General features: G+C 57.6%; 1 protein-coding gene across 2 annotated transcripts; it reads left to right on the top strand.

Moving 5' to 3' along the window:
* The first annotated feature begins 3485 nt into the window (after positions 1 to 3485).
* INSYN1 (inhibitory synaptic factor 1) lies at positions 3486 to 15830 on the top strand. Of its 2 annotated transcripts, XM_086711185.1 has the most exons (3): positions 3486 to 4621; positions 5047 to 5770; positions 14986 to 15830. In XM_086711185.1, exons 2-3 carry the CDS (start codon positions 5615 to 5617, stop codon positions 15706 to 15708), a joined length of 879 nt encoding a protein of 292 aa, XP_086567311.1. In that variant the 5' UTR covers positions 3486 to 4621; positions 5047 to 5614; the 3' UTR covers positions 15709 to 15830. The 2 variants fall into 2 exon arrangements, with proteins under 2 accessions (XP_086567311.1, XP_086567312.1); XM_086711186.1 differs by lacking the exons at positions 3486 to 4621; positions 5047 to 5770 and having other exon boundaries at positions 14987 to 15060; positions 15156 to 15830.
* The last annotated feature ends 961 nt before the right edge of the window (positions 15831 to 16791 follow it).

Here is a 16791-nt window from a genome sequence, read left to right as displayed (position 1 = left end):
CCATCCATGGAGTACCTACCTGGTGCCAGGCATTGGGCCAAGCATTTCCACAGGCATTATTTTATTCCAAGCTCACAATGACCCTGGAAAGTAGGTACCATTATCATCCCTATTTTTCTGAGTCAAAGAGACATTAGAAGACAACTTTCTTTTTTCCTTTTTGGCAAGGCAGCCAATATAGGGAAAAATAAAAATGTTTATGGGCTCCTTATCCTCGCTCAGAGAGGTTAAGTGACTTGCCCAAGGTCACACAGCCAGCACATTAAATGAACATCCTGGGAAACATTTGGTTAGGGGCCAAAAGAGTGCTTCTGTTTTTCTCTGCCAACTAAGGACTAGGGAAGGCTGTCTGGAGATGGCAGGGGGATGGAATATGGATCTAAGCAGAAATCTGAAGGCTGGGACATCTGGGTAGGCAGCCAGGGAGGTTGAGGGGAAGAGAGAATGAGTTAATCTCCAAACTCTAAGGAAGGCAAGCCCGAGCACCACCCAGAACCTAGTTATTCCCTCTCACCCGTGACAGCCCTTTGGAGATTTATAATCAGATTTATAACCTTCTGAGAATTCTCTTCTTAAGCCCGCTCTGACCAGCCCACCCCTTCTTCACAGGACATTTACACCAGTCCCCTCCTCTCCTCCATCCTGGCTGTCCTCCTAGGGATCCACCCAGTGGACTGGGGTCCTAGATATTTGATCCCCACAGGTGACAGAAGAAATGTCACCTCCCTTTTTCTACACAACTCACTTCTATTAATGAGACCCAAGATCAATTAGGTATTAAGCAGTCACATCTTACTCTCTGAAACCAAGCTCTCTGTCTCCTAACACTGACAGTTCAAACACATCTCCCCCATTCCGGACATGGGCAGATGGTTCCATGGACCTCAGGCTAGAGAAACTTGTTCTCTTTCCTCAGGCTCAGCCCATTTTTGATCTTGGCTAGTCTTAGCATCATAGCTTCTGTGCAAATGGTCGGTGGGACTATATGATTCCAGTTCTAGGAGGTACCTAGAGAGGTCACATTCGTAGGCACAGAAAATAGAATGGTACTTATTGTTTACTGCATTCAGAGTTTCAGGTTTTCAAGATGAAAAGAGTTCTGCAGATGGATGGCGGTGGTCATTGCACGACAATGTGAATGCACTTAGTGTCACTGAACTGCACGCTTAAACATGGCTAAGATAGTAAATTTCATGTGTATTTTACCACAGTTTTTTAAGTGATAATTGCTGGGGCCTCTCGTTTCCCCATGTCCCCAGGAGAATATCTCCCCCGCCCCAGGCAGCTGGACTCCCACCCTCACCGCTTCTGGAAGACCCAGGGTCTTGCAGAACACCCCTGTGCACACACCTCTGAGAGAGCTTGGAGAACAAGTGAAACCATTGGTACCCTTAACACTTCGCTGTCCCTGGAATTCAGTCTCCCTGTTGGGCCAGCCTCAAAACAACCATCCAGCCCCACCTCTGTTGATCATTCCTCCACCTCTAGCTCAAGATCTCTACTTCCCTGTCATCTGAACTTTTGTCAGTGTCACCTAGACTCACTTCTATTCCTCACTAAACCAGTCAGCACCCAATGCCCAACAATATGGCTCCTACCACCTTCCATCTCCTCCCTCCCCACCCCCAAAACCTTCCCCTGCCACATCACCAGTGGCCTCCTAAGTCCCAAGGCCAGTGGGTACTTTCCATTCCTTCCCTCCCGGCAGCTCTCCGCAGCCTGTGACATGGCCGACCATGCCTTCCTCCAAACCCTGCCCTCCCGGGCCTGCACGACACCCTACTCGCGTTCTCCTCCTACCTCCCTGACTGTCCCTGCTCCAGGGACCCTTTCCCAAAGCTCCAGCCTGGACCTACTGCTTTCAGTACTAGTCTACACAATCTTCCTGCTTAATCTCATCCCCTCAAATAATGATTCAGTGAAACAAAAAAACAACCCTCAAGGCCAGACATAGATCCATATACTCAGCTGTCTTCAGGATGTCTCCACCTGTCCCAAACTGGACTTTTCATCTTCACCCCAGATGCGTTCTTCCTCTCTGTTCTCCGACAAAACTGGCCGCACAAGCATCTACCCGGTCTCCCCAGCTATAAGCCATAAGCTGTAAGAGGCATCGTGGACTCCCTCCCTCTCAAAGTCCAGCCAGTCTCTAAGCCCTGTTCTAGTCTCCTAAATTTTTTTTTCAAAGCATCCCCTCCTCTCCGTCTCTGCTCCCGCTCGGGCCCCTCCTCTCTCGGCTGGATTCATGCAACAGCCTCCTGACTGGTCCCCTCCCTGTGGCCTAGGCCTCAGCTCCCCCATCCACAATGCCACAGTCGGTCTCCTGAGAAGGCAAGCAGGACCAGGTTCCTCCCTGATATCACCCTCCCCTCTGCCCCAGGAGAAAATCCAAGCCCCCAGCTGTGGCTTCCAAGTCTCTCCAGGATCTGGTCTTCCTCTAATCCACTGTCCACAGAGCTGTCAAACAGGTCATCGCTAAAGGGCCCAGGGTGTCAACCCCCCCCCTTCACTTCTGTCTCTGAGCCTCGGCTCTAACCCTCCTCCCCTCAGCTCTAACCCTCCTCCCCGCCAGAGCGCTCATCCCTACCTCCTCCACACTGACAGTCACCGGGGTAACTCCCACTTCCCCTTCCCCATGCAGCTCAGAGGTTGCCTCCCGAGAGAGCCTGCCAGCCCCTGACCTGGGTTGCTCCCCGCCCTCCCCACTCCTTTACCGTTTCTTCTAGAACTTGCATTTGTCCTGCATTTACCACCTCTCAGCTTACTCAGGAGTGCCCCCACTGCCCCCAGGAGCTGTGAGCTTCCTAAAATGCTGCCTTTCCTTCCTGAGACCCCAGAGTCTAGCATGGGGGCTGGCACCCAGAAAGCGCTGAATAAATGTTGAGTAAATGGATGAGTAACCGAAGAAATGATCAGTGTCTAACGCCTACCCCGGCACCGGAGCCTCCAGCTCCCAACTGTGCCTAGCCCAGAGCTTGGCACACAGTAGGCGCTCGGTAAAGGTTGTCCGTATTCTATTTTCTGAATTAATCTGCCTCAACGCAAGCTCTGGGGCAGGCTGAGATATGATAAGGAGAAAGGGGAGGGTCTGGATGCGGGAAACTTTAGCCAAAAGAGACGCTTGGGGGTGCACCGCAGTGGGGGAAGGGGCAACAGGGTTGCCTGGAAAGGCAGGAAGAGCTAAGTCCCCAGCCGGCTGCCCCTCCGCGCCCCGAGGTCGGGCACAGTCCCGCCGGGCTAGTCCGCCTCAGCCCGGACAGCGCAGGACCCCGGCGGTCACCCGGGTGCTGAGACCCCCCGGCTCGCGCGCTCGGCGCTCGGCGCTGGGCGGCGTGTGTGTCGCTTTAAAAGCTCCCTCCCGGCGCGCAGGGCCGGCCCCTTCTCTGACAGCGCCGAGCGAGCGGAGCCGAGCGAGCCGGGCGGCCTTTGAGGGAGCCAGCGCCCGCCCGGGCGGCCAGTCCGGCGGGGGGCGGCGGGGCGGGCCGGGGGCGGCCGGGGCGCGGGCGGCGCGGCGGCGGCGGCGCTCGGGGAGCGGGCCCAGGCCCCGCGGAGCCCGGCGGGGCAGGGCAGGGCGAGGCAGCGGAGGGAGGCCCAGCCCCGACCCCGCGCCCGTCTGCCCCACCGGCAGGCAGGCGAGCCGAGTGGCAGCGGGCGGGGGGCGGCGGGAGCCGAGCGGAGGCTGCGAGCCCCGAGCGCCCCGGCCGGGCCGGGCCGGGCCCGCCGCGCGCCCCCTCCCCTCCCCTCCCCTCCCTCGCCGGCGCTTCGCCTCCTCCTCTCGCTCTCCTCGCCTCCTCTGCTCCGCCCGGCGCCGCTCCCGCCCGCGCCCGGGCCGCCGAACCCAGCCGGGCCGGGCCCCCTGCCTCGCGCGCTCTCGGCCGGACCCGGCGGGGACCCGGTCCCCGCGGCCGCCACCGCCCCTCCCCCTTCCCCCCCGGGGCCCGGCGGCTTCCGGACCTTTCCGACCGCGGACAGAGCGGTGGGAGCGTTCTCGCCCCCGGCGGGCGGGCGGCCGGGCCGGGCCGGGCCGGGCGGAGCAGACCGTTGCGGCCGCTCCGGGCGCCGCGGGTGCCGGAGCGCGGACCTTCTGGGTCCCGGCTGAGCGCGCCCCGGGCGCCCGGCGGTGCCCGCTCACTCCGGGGCAGGGCAGGCAGACCTCGGCGGAGCCCGGAGCCGGCCGATCTGGACTGGACAGAGCGAATCCCGGACTGTGCAGAGCCCGGGGGATGCCGGGCGTGGGCTGAGGGGATCCCGGCGCCCTCCGATCCCTCCGACTTTGGCTCACGCGCTGGGACCGGCCCGGCGTCGCCTTGGTCGCCCTGCGCCCGGGTCACCTGTGGCCTCGGAGCCCCAAGCCCACCGGACCCTCGCTCGGTCCCGACCCGGAGCCCGGCGGGGGTTGGGGGAGATTTTTCCTGCCCCCTTCCTTGGAGCTCGGAGGCCCCGCCCCCTCCCACCGTCCAGATGTCTCCCGTGGCGGCTCTGAGGACCTCCCTGAGGCCAGGGGCCGAAGGGTCCAGAGAGAGAAGCCCGCCCTAGGGAGCCTTTGGGGGGGGCCCCCAACCTCCTCCTGGGGCTTGGCCCCCGACGCTGCTCGGAAGGAAGGCCGGTGCTCCCACCCTTGGTGAGTCCGGGAGCGGAGCTGGGGTTCTGAGGGAAGGCGGGGCTGGGGAAGGGAGGGTCCGCTGCGAGTGAGGGCACCTGGGGGCACGGGGAGGGAGGACAGAAGGACTGGAGAGGCCCTCTGGCAAACCAGCGGGACCAGGCCTGGCTGGGGGTGGGGGGGGGGAGTGGAGGCACGGGGGAGCTGGGGGAGCTGGGGCAGGGTGCCCCGTCGCAGGCTGAGGACTTCTGCCTCCAGAGCAGGGGCTCCTTTTCCTTCTAGAGGAGGGGCTATGCTGTAGACCATCTGCCTCCACCACCCCTCCCCACAAAGAAAAAAATTCCCCAGCGACGAAGGGTGCAGGCTGGCGAGAGGAGGGAGGCAGCGGCATTGCCGGCTGGTGCTGCAGCCTGGGAGAGCTGACGCCAGGCTTGCTCTCTCTGCAGGGGGCTGCCCTTCTCCTCCGACCAGCTCCCTTTTCAGAGCTGCCCACATCTGGAGCCCCCTCCACATCTGGAAGACCCCAGCCACCGTCCCTCTGCAGGTGTCAGTTGCCTCAGGAGACCTCTGGCTTTGCAACTGCCTAGGAGTTGTGAGGGATGACTGCTGCCTTCCCCCATCCCAAGGGCATCTCCTACCCTTAGTCCCTGCAGAGTCATCCCCCTGCCTCTGTGTCCAGGCTCAGCCAGAGATCAGCTCAGCACACGTTCAGGCACTTCAAGTCCTGGAGGCCACTCCTGAGACCCGAGGCCCCTCCCCCTGCTCTCCTGTGTCCTCACCTTGACCCCCTCTGTCAGACTCTGTCTTCCTCTGGGTGTCCCATTCCCCACCCAGAGGCAGAGGAGGCGGGGTGGCAGGGGGCAGGGGCTGGGTGAGGGCCACCCAGGGCCAGGGTGGGCTGGGGGGCCGTTAAGATGTGGAGCTCTGCCTGGCCGAGGGGGGCTCCGTGGAGGCAGACGCAGCGTGTGCCCGGCTGGGGGGAGTATGGGCAGGCCCGCAGCCACGTGGTAAAGGATGAACATTCGGGGCACCCCGGACCTCGGGCAGCCCAGTGACGACCCCAGCAGTGGTGGCCAGCGGGAGCGGATTCGACAGCGAATGAAGATGGTCATCGGGCAGCTTGAGGGCATCCTGCAGGAGCTCAAGGAGGTGGCCAAGGAGCTAAGGGAGGTGAGTGAGGGGCCGGCCAGACCTCAGGCCAGTTTTCCTGGGCCCGGCCCCAAAACATGCTCATCCATGTTTAAGTGTGTATGTGTACTCACAGCTGTGTGCACCTGTGTCACTTTGCTGGGGACTTCCTTTTCCTTCTTCTTTCGCCAAATCTGCTTTGCTAGAAATCTCACCATACTCCAGGACTAGAGGGGACTCAGTGTTGCAGAGTTGACTTGGGCAGCGTGTTGTGGGCCCGTGGCCTATGGTTAGCCCTCCGGGCTGCCAAGGTGACAAATATAGACTAAATCCTACCATAGCCTCTTAGTGGGAGACACTCTTCTGGGGCCCAAGCTGGCTTTTGACCCCACCATCTGCCTCGCAGACTCTGACCTGCTCAGAAGGTGGCTCTGAGAGAGTGTTGCTGGCCCTACTGAGAAGCTCTGAGCATTCTCCAGAAATCACACAGATACTCAGAACCCTTGATCCGGGAAAAAGTTAAAGCCAGCTAGGCCTGCCCTGCCCTGAGGTGGGAATGTGTCTGGGGGGCCACTAGTGGGTACCAGAGTTCCTGGGTACCTTGGCAGGGGCAAGAGTCTCGTCTAGAGGCATGCATCCCCATCTACAGTTGTGAACGTTTTTGCCAAGGCTGAAAAGTCACTGAGAGATCCCGGGATGTGTGTCCCTCTCTGTCTAAGTGGAGCCCGGTTTAATTACTGCTTCCCACATCGCTGGGGTAATGAGGTACACACATCCTCAGCCCTGCCCCTTGGGCTGTGTTCGAGCCCAAAATGCATGACCAGCGTTCTGGGCCGCTGGCCTGAATTTGCCCACTGGGTGCCATTAAGCCGGCCAGGTGGGCTTTAGGCAAATTTCAACTCCCTGTAACCAGGGCCCCTGCAGAGACAGCAGAGAGAGTGATTGAATGGGAGTTATGGGTTCATTCTTTCTGCAGCCAGCTGTGCAGGGAGGCTCCTGGAGGATTGAGGAGAGGGGGGTGATGGTGGGTACCCACTCCGGCCTGGAGAGCCAAGGAGCAGGGCATGTTTGAAGGGAGCTGTGTCCCAAGCAGAGGGGTTGTGGAGAGGCTGGAACAAGAACTGAGGTGAGGCAGGGCAGTCCCCTCAGCCCAGAATCAGCGTTGTGGTCGAAGACCAGATGCCCCTGAGCAACCCCCAAACTCGTTGCTCCAAAGGACTACAACTCCCCTTCATCCCTCTCTACCCCATCTTTTCCAGATGCTCCTGTGGGTCCGTCAGGGCCATGGGAACCATCCAGAGTCTCAGTCTTGGGCAGGGGCATGGGACCTGTGCCCCAGTAGGCCCACCCAGAAAAGAGCCAGGATGGACTCTAAGCCTGGGAGTCCTATGGCCCGGAGCCTACTCTCAACTGAGCATCTTCTGAGATCTGCCTCTCCTGTCTCCCCAAGCATAGTCACCCAGAGCTTAAAGACATCTCACAGATCACCCATACCAGCCCTGTCCATTTTCTGTTTGAAGAAACTGAGGCCCAGAGAGGGCTGGGGGCTTATCCAAAGTCACAGAGCCTACTAGTGGCAGAACTAAGCCCAGAACTCAGGTTCCCGTGGCCTATTCTGAGGCTGGAGCAGGGGGACTAGTGGGTGACCTTTTTGCATTTTGACAGGGGCCTTCTAGAGATGACACCTTCTGCTCGCGCTGTGATGCTCTGAGGGGATGCCCTTTCGAGGATGAGGCAGGGAGATCAGAAGCACTAGGATTTATTTGCAGATCTGTTAGATGTTCCCTCTCTCCCTTCTCAGCATATATAGACCCAGCCCCATGTCCTGCACAGCAGAGCTTCAGGGTCACAGGCCGTGCAGCCCAGAGGCCTGAGCCAGGACAGAGAGAGATGAGTTCCCCCCCCCTACACACCCTGTAGGCCATGTGCCTCCACCCAAGACTTTGGCAGGTTGCTACAGCAACCAGCGTCTACCCCGTATGCCACAGCCTGCCCGCTGCCAATGGCACCCAGCTGGGAGGGGGGCAGGCCTCAGAGCTCCCCCATCCCCCAGGCAGGGTCTGGACATGGGGAGATGGGCAGAAACAAGTGTTGGGGAAAGCAGGTAAGGCTCTGGGAGGCCCAGGCAGAAGAGGAGACACCATAACTGACTTCCTGTGGGATGGGGTTTATCAAGAATGGGGTTACCCGGTGGGGGTGCCAGGCATTAGTTTGGGGTAAAGGGTTGCAGCCCTCTGTTCCCTAGAACCTGCAATCTTGGCTCTTGATCCTGAAAGGGGGCTTATAAAACTGGATCTACCTGGCTCTTCTCAGTCCCTTTGTGTGGCGTTTTTCCATCAGGGGCATGGGTAGACCCAAGGTCTAGAGGGTGGCAGGCACTTCTTCCCTCATTATACCCCCTTCCCCAGATACCACCGGGTCAGCGCTCATCAGCTGGGTTGTCATCAGGAGAGCACATACCACTGATCAAGGCAAACCCTCCTCATCCTCTTGAGCACAAAGCCTGAAACTCACAGAGAGAGATGGGAGACCCTAAAGCACTTCCTCCTGAGGCCCCTGAGCCTCAGTCTACTCATCTCTGAAATGGGGATGCTGATCATTCACATCTCAGAGTGGTCTTGCAAGGGTTTATCGGAGGCTTGGCACGTGGCAAGGTGGGGGGGGGGGCGCTAACACTCACACCCCTAAAGGTTTTGGAGTTCCCTCTCCCATACCTCCCTCACCCTCCCAAACCCCTGCTGCAGCTCTGTCACTGGCTCCCCAGGTGATAGGGAGCAAGTTCTGTCCCATGGGTGAGGAAAGTACCCTCATGGACTAAGTAAGGTGAAGAATGTAAACGTGCGTTGAAAGCTGAAGTTGTGTTCCAGAGGGATGTGACTGTCAATCATTAATTAGCCCTCATCCCTCCTAGGCTCCCCAGTACTCCAGGACGCCAGGCCAATCCCAGCAGGCTCTCCAAACTCCTTAAATTTCTGCGAATCTCAACTTAGATAGAGATGCAGCACAGCCTTAAGGCCAAGAGCATGGGCTCTACAGCCAGACGTCTCGGGTTCAAATCTAAGCTCCACCCCCTTCCTAGCTGTGTGAGCTTTGGAAAGTTACTTCACCTTTCTGGGCTTCTGTTTTCTGGCAAATGGGGATACTGAATCTTATGCCTACCCACCTTCCCCAGAGTTGTTGTAAGAATTAAATGTGATACCATGTATAAATTACATGCACCGTGAGGGACACCAAACTAGCTCCACATCTTTTAGAGATTATTAAGGAGATATTCTTGCACCGGCCGGCTTCTTACTCCATGGATGGCCTCGTTCTTTTGGAGTCACATCAGCTTCTTAGCCATGATCAGAGTGGTCAGAGCCAGGACCCTGGCCTCCTGGCTGGCACCCTTCAGTATCTTTGGCCATACGGCAGTGTCGCCCTCTTCCAACATGGAAAGAGGTAGAGAGCGATGGTGATGGGGGGGGGGAGGGGTCTCCAATAAGATGCCTTTTGAACGGAGACCCAAAGGGGAGGAAGGTACAAGACGAATGGGTATCTGGGAGAAGAGCCTTCCGGGCAGTGGGAGCAGCCAGTGCAAAGGTCCTGAGAAGGAAGTGTGGAAGTGAGCTCGGCATGTTGGGAATCAGCAAGGAAGCCAGGGCGGCTGGAGTGGAGTGAACAAGGAGGAGAAAAGCAGGAGGAAAGGTCAAAGAGAGAGCCGAGAGCTAGATCACACAGAGCCTTAAAGGCCTTGGTATGAAATTCAGATTAATCCTCAGTGAGAATCCCCCACCGTCTCCAGGAAGCTCCTGCTTGTGTTTCTGGGTGGGAATCTGCCTCCCCATTGGGCTCCCTGTTCCTCACCAGCTGGGGGACCCCAAGGGCAGGGGGAAGGGCCCTCATCCTTGGCCCCTTAGATGGTGAGCGTATCTTAACCAGGTACTTGGCCTCCTCCTCCCCCTCCTCCCCACGATGTCACTCAGCATGGGGGCTCAAAAGTGATCCTCGAGTTCGCTGCTGGTGACTGTCATGTCGTCACTGACTCTTGGGTGGGACCTAACTTAGGAGCACAGTGGCCCACCTGGCGTGGCAGCGGAGGGTCCCCTCACCTGATTTGCATGGGGAACAGGCCCAGTGGCAACCGTGCAGTCCCATCAGCAAGGTGCTGCGTACGACGTGGCATGGAAAGCCAAGGGCTTTCATGAGATGAATGTGGCCCAGCCAAGAAGCAGCTGGGGCAGGAGAGGCTGGGGACCACGGAGCTGTGCCAAAGTGGGTCAGCGCCATCACCCGCAGCTCAGCAAGAATTGTGCGGATTTTTTTCTTCTTATTTTTTTTTTTTCCCTCACCTTCCTTTCCTCCCTCTTTCCCTTTGCGTTCTCCTCCTTTGGACAGATTCACAAAGCTCCCTGGCCAATTAGGCCAAATTGCAGGATGAGAGTCATGAATCACAGTCAACTCTCCCCACCCCCCACTCCACAGCACCCCCCCCCCCCCGAAGACAATAAATAACATAATCACAGAATTAAAAAATAATCAGTGGTCATAAATAATGCAGATCCCCAGTTATGTAACCAGCTGCCTGGGGAGCTGGGTGGGAGGGGAGGAGGTAGCAGCTTGTTGAGTGAGGGGAAGGGGCCAGAGGTGAGGGAGGTGCTGGTTCTGGGACTCCTGGGTCCTCGGTCCTGGCTCTGGGGCCTTAAGGAACACAGATGTGCTTTCCCTGGAGAGAGGGCTCAGCCGGGGCTGGAGAGAGGGCTGGGGCGGGCAACATAGGACCATGCAACTCCTTCTCAGAAAAGCAGCCCCAACAGTTTTTATCAGCCTCCTGTCTCAACTCATCCACTCATCCCATGGCTGTATTTGTGAGGAGTGTGCCAACCCCTGTGCCAAGCTAGGGGTGCCATGGCGGGCAAGATGCCCCCAGTCCCACCCTTCATGGGGCTTACTGTCTAGTGGGAAGACATCAATCCTGTAACATGCATGTATATGCAATTGCAGCAGTGATAAATATTGGAAAATATTTTAAGGAAAGGTGCAGAGTGCCTTGAGAGCCTATCCTAGGGAACCTGTTCCCCACGGAGGATCAGGGAAAACTCCTGATGGAAGTGAGATGGGGTGAATAGAAAAAGAGGGAGCATTCCAGGTGAGGCCCAGAGGCCGAAGTGGGCTCGGGGGAGTGGGTAGAGCTGGGGAGGCTCGCCTGGCAGGGCGGTGGCTGCCTGCTGGAGAGAAAAGTCCCTGTGGCCAGAGTTGTGGGGTTTGTGTTTGCGACACTCGGGGGTTTGGGGAGCAGGGCGGTGCCGGAAGCAGAGGGGTGACGCGGTCCTGTTAGCTGATTCTGAGATGCCCTGAATGCAGCGCGCAGCAGGAGCTGGGCAGGAAGCTGCCAGCAGATGGGTGAGGCTGTTCAGGTGAGGTTGCTGAGGCTATGAGCGGGACAGAGGTTGGGGGCGCCCTTGGGACGGGGCCTGGAACCCCCAGCCGATCTATCACGGCACTCAGCCCTGCCTTTCTGGTGTTCCTTCTTGCCCGCTCTAGATCAGCTAATTCTTATTCTTAAGGTGCCAGACCCAGCAGTCAGGACTCCTGACTTGTGGTCTCAGCTCTGCTCCTTCGAGTTTCTGGCCCTCAGTCTCCCCCTCAGCAAGCACAGTGAGAGGGGTGAAGCCGACAGCGACTCCAGTCCTCTGGCTTTGGGGCTCTAGGATTCTGTGATTCTTATGCTGTCATTTCTCTCTCCGTTTGCTCTCTCCCCATCTCTTTCCTTCTGTATATATAATTATTTCCGTGTCCTCCAAGACAATCCTAAATTACATGTAGGCAAAATGATTATTAAATCTCAGAGAGAAATCACAGATTTCAAGGCATCCGAAGCAGAGGGGCAGGTAACATGGGGCCTGCCTGTCCTCTGCCCGCCCCACTGGCCCCACAAAATGAGGTATAGGGACAGGTGGTGGGGTTTGTGGACTGACCCAGGCCCTGCATACAGGGTGGGTACCCTTGGCACGTCATTCCTCTTTCTGGTCCTCACTCATGTCATTCATCAAGTGGGTGTGCCTGTCCCTAGTGGTCTGGGCCAGCTTTGCCTTTGAGTTTCATTACCGTTTGGCATCTAGACCCTCTTCTGCTCCTGCTCTGTCCGGAGACAGAGCAGGGAACATAGGTGCCACCCATGTGCTGGGGTTTGGAATACCCAATAGGTCCCATTATTCTGCCACAACCGTTGGAAATGTCCCCATCAGAATGCCATTCTGTGGGTGAAGAAATGACTCCCATCAGCTCTTGGGCCTGGTGCCAGGGGCCTGGTTCTACCTTTTCACCCACTGGTGCACAGTGGAGATTGATAGTCTTTGTTGTTCTACCTGCTTTCTGGGAATCATGTCATTAACTACTCCCAACAGCCCTGTCAAGTAGGTACTACTAGAATTCCCTTTTATGACGACGCAGGCACAGAGACACCAGGTCATTTGGCCAAGGTCACACAGCCACCCGGTGGTGAGGCCTGGGTTGCACCTAGCTACGTCTGACTCCAGAGTCCAGGTTCGCAAGTGCTTGGCTGTGCTGATTCTACAGTTTAAATCACGTTCTATTAAACCCCCATCACCTTGGTGAGGAGAGGATTGTCCGTCCCATTTTTGTAGAGGAGGAAACAGACATGGGGAGAGAAAATCACCTGCTTCAAGTTCCTTAGCCAAGATGTGGCCGACTTGGGATTTGAACCCAAGCCTCCCTCTGTCCTGTCCCTCCACACCCCAGGATGGAACCAGAGAAGGGCGTTCTAATGGAGAAGGGGAAGGGCCTGAATGTGAAGGCTGCCTGAGCAGGTGGCCAGCCAGAAGTTCTTGGGTGGGAAGGAGTATGTCCAAGCCTGACAGCTTTAGGGCCCCTGCCCTGTGCACCCTGGGTCTTCCTCACGGGCATTAGGAGCCCAGCTTCTGGGCTTGGCCTGGCCTCAGCCAACCCTGTGTGGTCACACCCAGTCATTTAATGACATTTCTATTAGCTGTGTCCCCATGCTTCCACAGCAGAAGGCTCAGGCTGAACTTGATCAGGAGAGCCTAATTTGTCCCCAGACACTCAGGGCCTCCCCTGAGACTGGCAATGCTCCGAGGTGCTATGTCTTTACCAGCTTAAATCCCCAGACCCCTAGTCCAGTGGTTCTCAAAGTATGCCCCTGGATCAGCAGCACCCAGAAGCGTGTTGGATGTGCACCTTCTCAAACCCCACCCGGGTCCTACTGAATCAGAAACTCTGGTGTGCATCAACCCACTCCGGTTTGAGAGCCCTTGGTCTGGGCCAGGACTCCCACCCCTCAGGTGGGGCTTCGGTTGAACAGGGGCTTCTGGGGAAGATGAGCTTCTCTGAGGTAGGGGGAGTCACTCGGGGGTGGGGGACACAAGAAGGGATTGCCGGATTGGAGAGTGGGGCCCTCTCCACATTTCTTGCCCAAGCCCAGACATCACAGTAGCACCTCACGGTGGTGAGCAGTCTTGCAGGGGAGCGGCAGGAGAGGGTGGGAATCTCGGCTCCCCCCTGTTACTGGTGCCTCGGGTGCAATTTCTAGAAGCTCAGGAGGTGATGATCTCATGGGTGGAAAGCCTAACGCTTAGTTGGTGCTCAGAGATGGGAGATGATGTCATTTTTATCACCAGTGCCCCACAGAGCCCCTTTACTGCCCTTCTCACCGTTCCTCAATGAGGGCCCTGGTGAGGATGGCAGCACTGGAGTCATTGTATTCAAATGGTGGCAAATGAGGTTTGAGATCCAGAGAGGTTGTGTGACTTACCCAAAGACACACAGAGCAATGTCTAAGCTGAATCTAGAACCCAAGTGTCTTGACTCCCCCAGTTCTGTAGGCTCCAGCCAAATGATCCCACCACCCCTGGGGTCTGGGGCCATGGGGAGTGGGTACCCCTAGGCATGGACACCCCAAAACAGCTTCTCAGTCATCCCTATAAACCCAGAGTCGTAGAATCTCAGAGATGGAAGGAACCTTGGAAATAAAGCATTCACCCAACCTCCCCATTTACAGATCAAGAAACTGAGACCTCAGAGGGAAAATGACTGATCAGGTCACCCACGTAGGACCCTCTGACTCCTAAGCAAGTAAACTTCTCACTGACCCATACACCTCCTGGCCCACTGTTTATGTCCTTGCTTTTGTCTTGCATTTGGGGGCATCCCCCACCCCCACCCCTCACCAGACACCTGGCACATCACTGGACAGCAGTCATCCTCATACACGTTTGTTGGACTAGGGGCTTCCTTAGTTAATTCATTACCTCACTGCTCTGACCCCAGGGAAAGAACACCAGAGAGGCACCGGGAGCTTGGGGACGCACTGTGTATGTTTTGTCCTTGGGTCTCTTGGTCCCTCTGCTTTGCTATTGTTGTTGTTTTGCTGTTTTTGTTTTTGGTCTGAATCGTTTCCCCCTTCCCTTACTCTGCCCATTCTGGACCCTCTCTGATGGGGTCTCCCTTTTCCCCCTTCACTGTCTTCATCCCTGATTTCTGCACTGACAGGGTCTAGGCGAGGAGTCCTGAGGCAGGGCACCTCTATAGAGGCAGGGTGCTGCTTCATGTGGGATGGGTGGGGTCAGTGGTCTCTGTGACCGAGCTGCCCCCCACCCCCCGAGTGCATGTGATGAGCGGCCCTGGACCCAGGATGAAGGGTTTTCTTATTCCTCCCCCAACAAGCCAGGGTTGATCTCCACTCATCAGGGGGCAAGAAAGGGAAGGAAGGAGGAGGTTCTGGGGTACGTGGGGGTACGGTGATGGAGACTCATGGGGGACAGTCACTGACCAGCGGCACAGGCTGGTCCAGGATGCTTTGGAAAACCTGGGCAGAGTCTTCCTCGTGGTCACCCCGTATCATTTCCTCTCCAACTCATCCATCATGTGGTCTGCTCATCTCTCCACCATGTGGCCTGGCTGGAGTGTCAGCTTCTGTAAATGGCCGCCTCTCAGTCAAAGGAAGATGGAACTCTGAGCACCAGAACAGCAGCTGGCTTGGGGGGCAGCGGGGTGTGTGCGTGGATGGGGTGTGGGTCTGGAAGGAGGGACTGAGGACTAGAAAATAGGAGAATGGCCCAGACAGGCTCTCCTCACCCTTGTCCAACGTGGGCCCTCACTGGGGCAAACGAACCTGTGACCTCAAGCCCAGTCACCATCCTCTGGGGTCATCAGCCAGGCATCTAGCAGGGTGGGACAGGGGCACGCTCACACCCGCGTGATGCTAGGCCCCCCTCACTCGTCTCTCCTTCCGTGGCCAGGTGGTGAGCCAGATCGATAAGCTAACCTCAGACTTCGACTTTGAACTGGAGCCAGACGACTGGACCACGGCCACTGTGAGCAGCACCTCCAGTAGTGACAAGGCGGGCGTGGGCGGCCCCTTCGACCTGGGTCACCTAGACTTCATGACAGCTGACATCCTTTCGGACAGCTGGGAGTTCTGCTCCTTCCTGGATGTATCTACCCCCTCGGACTCCGTGGACGGCCCAGAGTCGACCCGGCCAGGGGCTGGCCCCGACTACCGGCTCATGAATGGTGGCGTGCCCATCCCCAATGGGCCACGAGTGGAGACCCCGGACTCCTCCAGTGAGGAGGCCTTCAGTGCTGGCCCCACAAAGGGCCAGCTGCCCCAGCGGACCCCAGGCACACGGGAGAGGGTGCGGTTCAGCGACAAAGTACTCTACCACGCTCTGTGCTGTGACGATGAGGAAGGGGACGGTGAGGAGGAGGTGGCAGAGGAGGAGGTGGGCCTGTCCCCAGAGCCTCCCCGTACAGAGGCCCACGTGGGCCCCCTCAAGCCCTCCCCAGCTCCCTACAAGCCAAGACGCTCTCCAGTGACCAGCCGCCGCTCAGGCCCCACCTTGGCCCCTGAGCAGACCCGAAGGGTCACAAGGAACAGCAGCACCCAAACAGTGTCAGACAAAAGCACGCAGACGTTGCTGCCCTACACGGCTGCCAGACAGAAAGCCAAGGGGAAAAACTAGGGGCTGGGGAGGGGGCTGGGGGGCAGTGGGCACATAGAGCTATAAATATATATATATATATACATATATATATATTTAAACAAACGCAGTCATAATAAAATTTTAAAATGCTAAGGATCCAACCCCAAAGGCCCCAGAGCTTTCACGGAGCTCATCTTAGACACAAAGATGCCTACTCACCATCTAGGTCCCAGGAGGTGCGGCCGGAACCACCTTCCCTTCCTTCTCATTGCAGGGCTCCCGAAAGGGGCGTCCAAAAGCATGTAAATTAGGTGGGACTCCTCTTCCAGGCCCCCCTGAGCACGGTGGTGGAGTCTGGCTGCTGGCCTGGGCCCTGTCCCAGAGGGGATCCATCGACAGGTGGCAGGCTCACAAGGAGCAGTGTCCAAGGCCAAGGGCTAACCGTAGGTCTGACTGCAGGATGGAGGGCCTCGGGGTGGCATCACTCCACACACACACCTCCCCCCATACTTTCCACTCCGAGGCTTGTGCCTCTCCTTCCCAAAGGCAGACTTACCTGGGGAGATACACAACCCTACCCCACTCCCCTTCCATCTCAGGGTTCCCCAGGACACAGAGAAGGAGCAAGCTATTCCCATGGGGCAGGCCTCCCTGCTGGGAAGCTGGGCTTCCCCAGACCCTAGAGGACCAGACTAGATTCGGAAGGGGTTTGTTTGGAGAGACTAGACCACCCCCATCCTTCCAACTCCTATCCTCAGCTTTGTCCTCTAGGGCAAAGCCCGCCAGCCCCTGAGTTGGCCCTGTGCAGAAACTGAGGTCCACGTGAGAGGGCAGCCAGCGGCCACTGTGGGGCTGTGAAAGGGCTAAAGGCAGGCTCCTGAGCTCCTTCTCTAGGCAGGCAGACCCAGAGAGGAATCCCATGGCCTTACTCTGCCCCTGCTTCCTCACACAAGGACCCCGAACCCACCCTCGCAGGTCTTGAATGACACCAACAGAGACAAGCTGGGAGCCTGCAGGTAACGAGGCTTCATCTGGGGTGGGGGGCCGACCCAGGCACAGCATCTGGATATCCTGGAGATCATAATCATAATCATTGCTCACACTTATTGGGCAGGCCTCTGG

This window comes from Puma concolor, chromosome B3 (genome assembly GCF_028749965.1).
Source record: "Puma concolor isolate L17-30 chromosome B3, mPumCon1.1.hap2, whole genome shotgun sequence".
NCBI lineage: Eukaryota > Metazoa > Chordata > Mammalia > Carnivora > Felidae > Puma > Puma concolor.
Note: the sequence above shows the minus strand (reverse complement) of the source record. Positions and strands in the feature narration are given on the sequence as shown.

Coding starts and splice junctions, on each gene's coding strand:
- INSYN1 (XM_086711185.1), top strand. CDS start 5,615: ATGAACATTCGGGGCACCCCGGACCTCGGGCAGCCCAGTGACGACCCC. Junction 5,771..14,985: donor TGGCCAAGGAGCTAAGGGAG/GTGAGTGAGGGG, acceptor TTCCGTGGCCAG/GTGGTGAGCCAGATCGATAA.